Source organism: Epinephelus fuscoguttatus, linkage group LG3, assembly GCF_011397635.1.
Source record: "Epinephelus fuscoguttatus linkage group LG3, E.fuscoguttatus.final_Chr_v1".
Lineage (NCBI taxonomy): Eukaryota > Metazoa > Chordata > Actinopteri > Perciformes > Serranidae > Epinephelus > Epinephelus fuscoguttatus.
The window spans coordinates 47,586,249-47,598,079 of NC_064754.1; the positions used below are offsets into that span (position 1 = coordinate 47,586,249).

The window sequence follows — 11,831 nt, forward strand, 5'->3', positions numbered from 1 at the left end:
TTTAAGATACCATGACTCGATGTTTTCCTCCTGCTGCCAGAGCCTGGTGGGATGTCGTCTCTGTGTTGAGGAGTGGAGGAGCACATCCTCCACGTGCCTGAAGAGCCGGGACGAGGATCCGTTGTACACGGAGGTTGCTGGGCTGTCCACAGCACTGGCCTTTTTGAAGTCCCTTCCATAAAAAGTTCAATTACAAGTTCCAAGTTCTGTTATTGTTATATTGTTGTATATTATTGTATGTTTGAATATTTTTGTTATTATTGTTATTGGTGATTCACCAAATGTTTTGCATTAAAAAAACAATTGCATTTTTGTGTCAGTTGTACATTTGAACATGTATTTGAACACAGACAGATACAGAGAGCCAAATCAACTTTATTTCATACACATACCTAGATATTATTTCTTCTGTGAATATCACAACCACATCAGGTAGGGTATGGGTGAATAGCAGCTACAGACAAAATTGTGCTAAGTGGTAAGATTAAGATGTCCTTTATTGAACCCAGGCATTGACACACAGTGCAAATATAAAAATAAGAGAAGAATAAAATCAAAACCATTTGAGTAAAAATATACACATGATGTGAGAAAAGTATTAATAAAAGGGAAAGTATGTACAAATGAATAGGGGATAGTATGTAGCCTATGATACATGCTATATACAGTACAGCACAATGCTACATGCAGAAAATGCTGCATGTCATATACAACACAGCGTTTCTTGGAATCTGATAAACTGTCCAATGCTTTTAAAACACGTTCAGACTATTAAAGAAACTCACTTTCAAGCTACATTCTGCAGCTGCACCACGATCCTGCTCACTCACAAATATTAATAATCTCCAATGTTAGACTATATGAATTATGTTCCATCAGTGCGACCAATCACATCGATAGATATCATTCTTCATTGATCCTGTCTAAAGCTTCACAAAGATTTTTTTAATTTTAAACGATGCGAAGCCTGCGGAGCTAGTTCAGGCAGACAACTCAAGTGCGCAATCCTGATCAGCTGATCAGCCACATGCTCTCCTCAGCTGATAGGGCGGGCTATTCAAACCCCCTCTGCTTACCTGATCATTCCTTGCTGCTCTCGCTGTTACCGCCGCTGCTGTGTGCTGCTCATGAAGTTTTTTATCTTGACGTTACTGGGGCCTCTAATCCTTTCCATCATGTCCTCCGTCTCATCCGAGTCAGGAAGCGAAGGCGGGTTGTTGGAAGGACAGCCAGAAATCCCAGACACTGACAACGAAGCCCCTTCTCCTTCTGGGGATCAGGGAGCCCTTCCCGCAGCTCCGCGTCGCAGCTCTCGCCTGGTTCGCAAGCAACTAGGCAACTGGCCCATGATCAACATGCTTGAGGCTGTTCGAGTTTCTTGTACAGCACGTTCCCGGTGCGATTGAAGATCCAGAGCCAGAGGGCCACACCATGAAAAGCAAGAAGAGAAAAGCCCCTGCCAAAAAACGCGCGGCGAAGTCCACTTACACTCCCCGGAAGAAGGGGAAATTGTCTTCCACTCGGCTCTGTCCGATATTAAATCCTCCTTAATGAGTGTGAATAATCGTCTCATTGTGCTTGAATCCACCGCAGCAGGCTCCACTTCCGCTTTCCCTCCGGGCGGGGAACCCTCAACGTCATCGGCTGAACCCCTGTCCTCCATTTTCTCTGTTCTATGCTACGGTTTACAACACGATTCAAATGATTAAATCTGCAGGGCAGATTTAATCATTTGAATCGTGACACTATCCGAAGAAAAAACTGTCGGTCCCAGTACGCGCATCAAGTTTTTAGGTATCATGTTAGACAATGTACTAATGCAAGCCTCTCTCCCTGAAGAGAAATTGTGTCGCATTAGGAATATAAATAAAATAAAAACTTATGATTCTGCTTGGTGGTTTTTCCTCCTCTTTCTTTGCTCGTTTTACTTGCCCACCCTTGCCAGTCAATATTCCCTTCGTTTGCACATTTATAGTCCCGTAAGTTGCAGCCTCTCTCCATTAAAGCCATGATAGCCGGCATTCAGTTTCATCTTCGTTGTCAAGATCCTTCAGTATGTAGCCTGTTAACGCATCACAGCATTCGCCTGCTTCTCAGTGGCCTCATAAAAGAGCGATCTCCAGGCAATGATAAACGCTTACCTCTCACTATCTCCTTGGTGCACAGAATGATTTCAAAGTTAAGATCCAGGCTGTTCACTCCTGGTGTTAACAAAATGTTGGAAGCTGTTCTTTTAATGGCTTTTTATGGTTTCATGAGGTGTTGGAAGTTCACCACTTGGTCTCTTTCTTTCAACCCTCTGCACAACCTCTGTTTTTCTGATTTAATATTAGAATCTAATTATTTCACTGTTAATTTAAAACATTCTAAGACAGATAGGATGAATAAAGGAACACCTGTGGTGATTGCAAAAACTAATTCTGCTTTCTGTCCTTTTAGTGCAGCAGATAACTGAAAAAATCGTTCACTTTGTGACACAAGCATAAATTTGGTACAAATACTCTCTAAGGGCCACGCTTTTAGAAAAAGGTGCTGGCCACTCAAAAATTCAAGATGGCGACCATTTTTCAAGATGGCCATCATGAATCAAACTGTTCATGGTCTAAACCCAGATTTTTGTGGTCAAAATTTTTTATAGGGATGTTACTTTGCCTGAAACAGCTTTATTTTTTTTATTATTCATTTTTTTCTCTCTTTTTTAATTTTTATTTTAGTTTTTTTCACGGTGCATTTCGTTAAAGTTGTTAGTTCTACTCACATTTGCAAGTGCACAGTGCTGTGCAGGTGAAACCCAATCTGCACCTTCCACAGCACCAGTGGCGGCTCCTGCCAAATTTCTCAGGGGGGGCAATTGTCGTGATGATGGCTGAGGTGACCCGTTCAATGGGTAAATTTGAATTAATTTGGCTCTGCAATGACTGAACAATCCACTGTGGTCATCAACAGACTAATTTTCATCAGTTTGCCCACACAAATACCTGTTTTACCATTAATCAAATAAAACTGAGTAAGGTATTCACTGAGTCATTGTCAGATTAAAGAAATAAATGCAGGCATATCCTACAACTTAATACAATGCACATCACATAGTATCACTGCTCTTTGACCTGACCTGAACATTTTTTGTTGTTGTTTTTCAGTTTCAGTTATATACTGGGGGAACATTTTGGGCATTGGGGGTACACATGTCCCCCTCAATGTATATGGTGACTACTGCCCTGTTATGCATGCATTAGGCCTCAGTTGTCTGGGTGCGCAAAGGTGAAGTGGCTGGTCTTGTCATACAAAGTTTGATGGAGTGTCAACTGGACAATATGGAGATATTTGCATCTTGAAAGCTGAACTACAAATGTGGATAGACAGGGAGAAACACACACAAGCCTAAGACGTGGTAAGATACGATATTCCTCACTATATGAAGTGACTGATAACAAGACCTGTATAATGGATTGTAAAGAAATTCGTCAGGTTTTTATTTTCTAATTGATCTGTATGTATAGCGTGACGGGATGACAGCACAATGATGTGTGTGGTATCACTGGAAAGCTCTGCTCCTGCGCTTTCATGTGATATGCGTGGCATTTCTGTGCAAGCCTGCATTCACGATTAATCCATCCAAGAGTAATGTGTGTGCAAAGCTGTATGAAAGCTCAACTATACATAATTTTAGTGTAACTTTATCATTTTTTTTTTCGCTGTGAAAACATTGGACTACCGACAAGTGTCCGACAAAGCTGCGGTTCCGCTGTTTCACGTGATATGCATGGCTTCTCGCCAACGGTCGCGGAGAAAATCCATGGAGAGGAACGAACAGGTGTGAATTTGGGCGCACTGTGTATCATTCCTTTTTAACCTATATGGTAAAAGCCTCTCGGTTCAGCTGGAAACTTTAGCCATGTACACAGTGTGACAGCTGCTACGACCTATGTCTACTAATCAACCAATAGAAATGCAGCAGGAAATGACGCAATGGTCACCGCGACACCAGCGCTAAACCCAAACAAATAATCGCTTGCCATGGAAGCAAAACGCGCAAAAAGAGGTCTGTGGAAAGTTTGGTGGAGCTGTGGCAGCAGAAGCCTTGTCTATTTGATGTTTCCTCCAGCTGCTATCATGACCGTGTGAAAAAAGACGCTGCATGGAAGGAAATTGCGGAGGAACTACAACTTCCAGGTGAGCAAGCTAGCAGCTAGCAAACACAACACAACACACACACACACACACGCACGCACGCACGCACGCACGCACACACACACATACCGACCGCAATAGTGCCCACAAAACTTAAATAAATTAATAATGTGACCCTCTGTGTTATGCTTCACAGTTGGGGAAGTTCTAACGCGGCAGCTTCCCTGCGTACCCAGTACGGGAAGCTCCTGCACCCCAAAGCAAGTGGGAGTGGGGCCAAAGATATGACTCCAAGACAGAAGTGGATTCTGAAACATCTTGTGTTTCTGAAATCTCATGTATTGCCACACCAGGCCTTCAGACCTTTGGAGGTGTGTTTGCACCTGTAAATTCATGAAATAATACTGATCCACATTCCCACTGTGTATTCCTTCATCATCAGACTGAATGTATTACAAGTTAACAGCTCGACTATTGCATGGCATAACTATCTTGTTACTTCATGTGAGTGGGGTGTGTTTACATGAAATGCTGCACCATTTAGCATGTAAATCAGTTAAATCATTTTAATCCTTGTGGACCGTTAAAAAACACTACCCTAATGTGTTGGTGGTGGCTGAAAAGATCCACTAAAAACAACTGTTGTAAAAATATATCAGATGAATATGCCAGATAAATATTTTTACAGCAGTTGTGATGTAGTCAACGTTTTTGGCGCTAACTACATATTAGGGTAGTGTTTCATGCAGTGTATTATTGACCTGTTGAAACTTTTTAAATCCTATTTTCAAAATAATTGTAAAATTAAGGTTACTCACCAAAATCATTCCATTTGCTGAAATAGTAATAGTTGTGGCCTAATTAAGAGTAAGAAGTGACCCCTAGTGGCCGAAAATGTCTCCAACAGTACATAAATCTCAGTGCAAAACAGGTTTAACATGGGTATAGCTGTCTTTTAACAGGTATGATAAATGCACAATAACATTTAATGCAAAGTTTCACACAATCTATGTTTTACCCTTCATTCAGCTAGATCAACTTTCAGCATCTGAAGTGACTGACAACAGTGCTGAACAAGACCTTCAGGAGAATGATGACCCTGAGGATGTTTCATTGCTATCCCCAGCGCAGGACACACCAACCCGCCCAGTGTCCCGTTCATCTTCGCCCCCACTGGTTAATTGAAATCCTCAAACAAGTTGTAGCAAATAATTCTGTCACCAGCAGTGAGGATTCTGGCGACATATTTGGTAAACATGTAGCTAGTGAGATGCGGCACATCAACGATCCAGCTGAGAAGATGCAAGCAAGGCGGTCAATTTCCAGAATTTTGTACGATGCACAGGAGAGAAGCATGTGCAAAACCCAACAGCCAACATATCACTCATTCACACAACAACTTGCTACACCACACCGAAGCTTTCTCCCAGTGCGTCAAAGTTTTATTGATGATTTTACCAGGATGCTTTCAATTGTATGCACAGACTTTGATGGTTTGGTCATTACAGGTGATTTTAATGTACATGTGGATAATGTCTGTGACAGAAATGCTAAAGAGCTCAGTGCTGTCCTTGAAACCTTTGGCCTGACTCAGCATGTGTGTGAGCCCACCTACAGCAGAGCACAGCACACTCTGGACCTGCTCATCACAAAGGGGGTTAATATTTCAAACGTCAATGTGGTTGATGTTGCTCTGTCTGATCATTTCTGTGTCTTCTTTGACCTGTCTGTTTCTCCCAAACCACCGGCTGGTCCTGCAGTTGTTCGGAGGAGACACATAAATAACAGCACAGGTGCTCTGTTCATGGAAATGATAAACTTTGAAAATGCCTCATGTTCTAATATTGATGATTTGTTGAACTCTGTTACTTTGAGTGTTTTGAATGTTCTGGACACCACTGCCCCTGTGAAGGTTAAAATGGTTAAAAATAAGCAGAAGGCACCATGGAGGAATGACGACTCGGTCAGGGCACAGAAAAGGGAGTGCTGGAAGGCCGAGCGGAAATGGCGCAAGTCGAAGCTTCATGTTCATTATGAAATTTATAAAGAAAAGTTGTACGTGTTCAACCGGATCTTACGTAGAACGAGGGAGAGGTACTTTTCTGAAATTATTGGAAACTGCAGTAACAACTAGCGTGTTTTATTTGCAACAGTGAACATATTAACAAACCCTCCAGCTCAACTGCCGTTGGAACTGATCTCCACATCTAAGTGTAATGAGTTTGCAGTATTCTTTTGTGACAAGGTTCAGACCATTAAAAATGCCATCAACCACAACACCAATAACAACCCTGCAGCCACCTAGACACTTAGAGCTGACTCATTTTGCACCTGTAACTGGCAAAACTGTCCAAGAGATCATCACCAGTCTGAGTTCATCTACATGCTGCCTCGATGTGTTACCCACTAGATTTCTAAAGTCTGTGCTGAGCAGTTTGTTACCACCACTTGCTCACATAGTTAACATGTCACTACAATCTGGAACATTCCCAAAGGCCTTGAAAACTGCGGTCATAAAGCCTCTCCTAAAGAAGAGCAGTCTTGATGCCACAGTACTGAACAACTACCGGCCCATTTCAAATCTGCCGTTTTTAGGCAAAGTCCTTGAGAAAGTTGTTTACCAACAGCTTACCGACTTTCTCCTAAAGAACAACTCCTTTGATGTTTTCCAATCAGGTTTTAGACCCCATCACAGCACTGAGACCGCTCTTATTAAGGTGACAAATGACATCCGCCTGAACACTGACGCAGGCAAAGTCTCAGTTTTAGTCCTGCTAGATCTGAGTGCTGCTTTTGACACTGTCGATCATGAGATCCTTTCACAGAAACTAGAGGACTGGGTGGGCATCTCTGGCACTGCCCTAAATTGGTTGAAGTCCTATCTAGAAGACAGGAAGTACTTTGTTGAAATTAGTAACTGTGTCTCAGACCACATGGCCTTGACCTGTGGGGTGCCTCAAGGGTCAATCCTGGGACCCCTTCTGTTCAATGTCTACATGCTGCCTTTAGGCCAGTTAATACAAAGTAATAATGTGCCCTACCACAATTATGCAGACGACACTCAGATCTATGTCTCACTGACAGCAGGTGAATATGGACCAGTGGATTCACTCTGTCACTGCATCCAACAGGTCAGTGTGTGGATGTAAAACAACTTTCTCCATCTAAATTCAGACAAGACTGAAGTGATCGTATTTGGTCCACAAAAACAAAGAAAGTGTCAGCAGACACCTCCAGTCTCTCTCTAAAATCTACAAATCAGGTTAGAAATCTCGGGGTAATAATGGACTCAGACTTGAACTTTAACAGCCACATGAAATCAATAACATCAGCAGCTTTTTACCATCTAAAAAACATTGCCAAAATCAAAGGTATAGTGTCTAAACCCGACTTGGAGAGACTTATCCATGCATTTGTCTCTAGTAGGTTAGACTACTGTAACGGCCTGCTCACTGGCCTCTCCAAACGTAAGACAGCTGCAGTACATCCAGAATGCTGCTGCTCGGGTCCTGACCAGAACCAGGAAGTACGAGCACATTAGTCCTGTGCTCAGGTCTCTACACTGGCTTCCTGTGGCTCAGAGAATAGACTTTAAAGCAGCTCTGCTTGTGTACAAGTCTCTCCACGGCCTAGCACCAAAGTACATCTCTGACATGTTAGTGCCATATGAACCATCTCGGACTCTGAGGACCTCAGGGACTGGCCTCCTGCTGGTGCCCAGAGTCAGGACTAAACATGGGGAATCAGGATTCCAGTTTTATGCAGCTAAAATCTGGAACAGTCTTTCTGAAGATGTGAGACAAGCCTCTACTCTGACAATGTTCAAATCTAGGCTCAAAACAGCTCTTTTTCACTGTGCATATGACCGAAATGATCTTATTTGCACTCTTCTCCTTTAAAGTTCATTTAATAATGATTATTTATGTTTTTATTTTGTATTGTGATTTTAATGCATTTTCTTGTTCTTTAAAGCACTTTGAATTACTTTGTGTACGAATTGTGCTCTACAAATAAACTTGCCTTGCCTTGCCTTGCCTCCCTTACCACCAGCCTCCTGCCACTGCCACTCCTCATCCACCTGGTAGCTTCATGGGAATGCTGACTGGCACTTCAGATCAGCAAGGTGAAGAGACTTATTAAAAACTGTTGTGTTTTAATAAGTAACAAAGCTGCTATCACTTATTTTTGTTTGCACATGTTCATAATTGCACTTTGACATAGGATTTTTTTTTCTTAAAGAAAAAGATGTTAAGTTCATGTAACTTGTTACTGTTTTGATATAAAGGTATGGTTATGTCAGGGTTCTTGCCTGGCCAAATATGTTCATTTTCATGACTGTTTTAATCTTGTTGAACTTTCATGAAGAACCATAAATAGTTAACAGTTGTATGCGAAAGTTGCAATGATACTACTGTTTTTACATCTTTTCAAGTAAAAAGTCATTACAATATGCTGTTTAAAAGTTGCTTGTTTTGATGTATATACGTATATCAAATTTTAATGTCTTTTTTTTCCCAAGACAAGTTAAGTTTTGAAATATCTGGCTTTATGTCAAAAGAGATACAAGTTTTTTATTTGACAAACTCACTTCAATTGTCTAACATACAATAAGATTTCAACCATTCCAGTTTCATTTACTTCCATTTATTGTAAATAATGTATATACAAACAATACATGTTTCAAATGAAGGAGGGTTTTTAATTTTCCTGCCAACTTATAGCATCCTTTTTTAAGCAACTTTTAGCATCTTTTTCCTTTACATTAGAGCATTTGTTCCTGCCAAGACACAGAACCTGCCGGTGAGGAAAAGTAGTCTTTCAGTCTGTCACGCTGTTCCGTAGCATTTCGATCTCTGCCAGCAAGCACTGACTGAAGGGTGGTGTCACTGCGCCAGCTTCCAGGGGTGATGTGATGGTCGTCATCCTCTATGTCTACCAGAGCAGGGGGGATGTAGGTGTCTGTGGCCTGTGCTCGCAGGTAGTTGTGCAGGGACAGAGCAGCCAGGGTTATCCAGGACACTGCCTCTGGGTCTAGAAGAATGGCTTTAAGAAATCTGTAAAAAAAAAAAAAAACATCTGTTGGCAAGTATGCCAAAGGCATTCTCTACCACACGTCTAGCTCTTGACAGTCTATAATTGTAGATGCGCTGCTCATGGTCGAGATGTCTGAAGGGGTACGGCTTCATTAAGTGTGTGTGTAGTGGAAAAGCCTAGTCTGCGACAAACATGAAAGGCATGACAACATCTGTGCCACATAGACTTTGAGCTGGAGGAACATTTAAGAGGTTGCTGTCCATTGCCTGTTTCAGGTCTGAGTGGGCATAAACACCTCCATCAGACACTCGGCCTTGAGTACCGACATTAGCATACAGAAAACGGTAATGAGCGTCTACCACAGCCATCAGGACTACAGAGAAATGAGACTTGTAATTCCTGAAGGTGCTCCCACTGTTGCTTGGTGGAAGGATGGCTGTGTTTGCCATCAATGGCACCGAGACAGTGGGGAAACTGCCATTTGTTCTGAAAGCCACTGTCCACCTCTCTCCACTCATCCTCAGTAGTTAGTGTCTACTCAAACAAATAGAACAAAACAGACAGAGGAGAATCATTATAGTAACATCAATCTATTTGTATATGTGATTTATTATTTATTTATTTATTTCATTTTACAAATGTAAGAATTATGTCTGACATGTTGCATTCTAGCTGCTTCAAAATAGATCTCACCTTCAGGTAATCCTTCTTGAGGACATGGTGCAACACCCTACAGGTCTCCTTTACAAGTACACCAACAGTGCTCCTTCCAGTACGGTACTGGAAACTTAATGAGGAAAACGACTCTCCTGTCAAATGGAGATTCATTGTAACAAATTATTTTGTGTGTGTGTGTGTGTGTGTGTGTGTGTTCTGAGTACCCTGATAATGAAATTAACATTATTACCTGTTGCTAAAGATCTCAATGTAATGGACAGTCTCTCTCTGACCCTGATTGCCTGTCTCAGTTGGGTGTTGTTTTTAGAAATGTATGGAGCCACCAGTTGGAGCAGATCATTGAACTGGTCCACATCCATGCGGAGAAAACTTCTGAAGCTGCTTCGATCATCTGTCTATACAATACAACAAGCAAACTTTTAATACGTTAGCAGTAACACAAGCTCTCTCTATGAAGACACTGTTCAGTTCAGAAATATTGTTGTCATCTCAATCACTAACAATCATATTAGTTACAATATGATTGAGCTAACTGGAGTAGTTTCATGTCGTATCCGACAACGGGAGGCTTTTAACGGATGGCGTCCTGATGTTAGCTTTGCTGCTGTTAGCTGTCCCTGTCAGCTGCAGCCACTGATGCTTTCTAGACATCGTGATTTCCCAAAACTGAATAAATAACACACATAGCAACACAAAACTGCTTTGCTAGCTCAATCATGTTGTAACTAACATATCCACTGGAAAAAAATATTTTTTTTCACAGACCGTTTATTGAGTTACTGAGTTACAGACACCGCTAACAGCTAACGTTAACAGCTAACGGTTAGCCCAGCTAATCTACGATGACCATGTTATTAATTACAAAACATGCACACAGAAATAGTGATGTTCGTTCAATCATTGTGTTTATAGACTTTACAAACATCAGATTAGTCTAAACGGTGATATAGTGATGTGAAAAATGTGATATATAGCTAAACTCTGCTGGTTTTCTACCTGACACTAACTGCTAAATGCCAGTGGATGCTAATAAATACATACCTCCAACTCTCGCTGCAAAACTGGCATCCCAAGTTGGCCTCTTTTCCCGAGCCACAAACGCGTCCACATTCTCCTCCTCCTTCTCTTCTTCTTCAGACTTTTTTCAATGCATATTAATGCCACGACAATAAGTGCTTCCTTCTTCATTTGTGTTTGTTTTGCTCATCGATCAGTTTTTCTCTTATTATGGTGGCGCAGATGGATGACGTACACTGATGCAGTGCACGCTGATGACGTTGCATATTGACGTACGTCGTGACCTGTGATTCAGTAGTAAATGGCCATCATACAATCTGCACACATCAAACTTGACGTCGTACCAAAGTTTATCAGATCCACGGCGCACAGTGTGTCATGCAATGGTCTTATAAGATTGCTAAAATCGCACAGTGTATAAAGGGCATTAGGCTTAAATAGACGGACATGGCTGATTCTATGGTAGATGCTTCACCATTCTCATAATTGGGCAGCGTCAGGCTCTGCATCTCAAACTGTTGGGGGTCTTGCAGTTTGGGGGTCTGCTATTCATTTCCTGTAATGTCTGTCATGCAGATCATTTTCAGGAAATGAATAAATTGAGATAGAGCCTGACGCCAATCTTGCTTCAGCCATGCTAAAACTATTCATGCTCTGCTTCAGTATGCAAATATTTATGCTCAATAAAAATGTTAAATTCAATCCAGAGTTGTCTGACTGAACTGAGATTACACATTATTTGCAATAAACATTTCAGTGCAGGCGCTGCTCTGGCAGACTGACAGCTGTCTGATCCATGCACACAGAGGCACAGACATAAAACAAAACGAAACAACAACAAAAAAACAACTTCCACTTGCAATAAAAAGGACAGATTTTTTATTCTGAGCTGAGAGTGAATTAATTCTGTGTATTATTTGAAAGTGAAGACAAAAGACCATGTTCAAAGAAATGATGCGCATAAAATCAGT

At 41.5% G+C, this 11,831-nt stretch overlaps 1 protein-coding gene across 2 annotated transcripts; it reads right to left on the reverse strand.

The window, feature by feature from the left end:
- Positions 1 to 8,862: 8,862 nt before the first annotated feature.
- On the reverse strand, positions 8,863 to 11,067 carry LOC125886585 (uncharacterized). Of its 2 annotated transcripts, XM_049572912.1 has the most exons (5): positions 10,885 to 11,067; positions 10,073 to 10,238; positions 9,859 to 9,974; positions 9,525 to 9,699; positions 8,863 to 9,185 (listed from the first exon to the last, which is right to left on the reverse strand). In XM_049572912.1, exons 1-5 carry the CDS (start codon positions 11,029 to 11,031, stop codon positions 9,163 to 9,165), a joined length of 627 nt encoding a protein of 208 aa, XP_049428869.1. In that variant the 5' UTR covers positions 11,032 to 11,067; the 3' UTR covers positions 8,863 to 9,162. The 2 variants fall into 2 exon arrangements, with proteins under 2 accessions (XP_049428869.1, XP_049428868.1); XM_049572911.1 differs by having other exon boundaries at positions 8,863 to 9,699.
- Between the last annotated feature and the right edge of the window lie 764 nt (positions 11,068 to 11,831).

What these genes read in the sequence shown, in the direction of transcription:
- LOC125886585 (XM_049572911.1), bottom strand. Translation starts at nt 11,031, where the DNA reads ATGAAGAAGGAAGCACTTATTGTCGTGGCATTAATATGCATTGAAAAA. An exon ending in TTTTGCAGCGAGAGTTGGAG is followed by an intron (nt 10,239 to 10,884) that starts GTATGTATTTAT and finishes TGTATTGTATAG; the next exon opens with ACAGATGATCGAAGCAGCTT. An exon ending in ATTGAGATCTTTAGCAACAG is followed by an intron (nt 9,975 to 10,072) that starts GTAATAATGTTA and finishes TCCATTTGACAG; the next exon opens with GAGAGTCGTTTTCCTCATTA.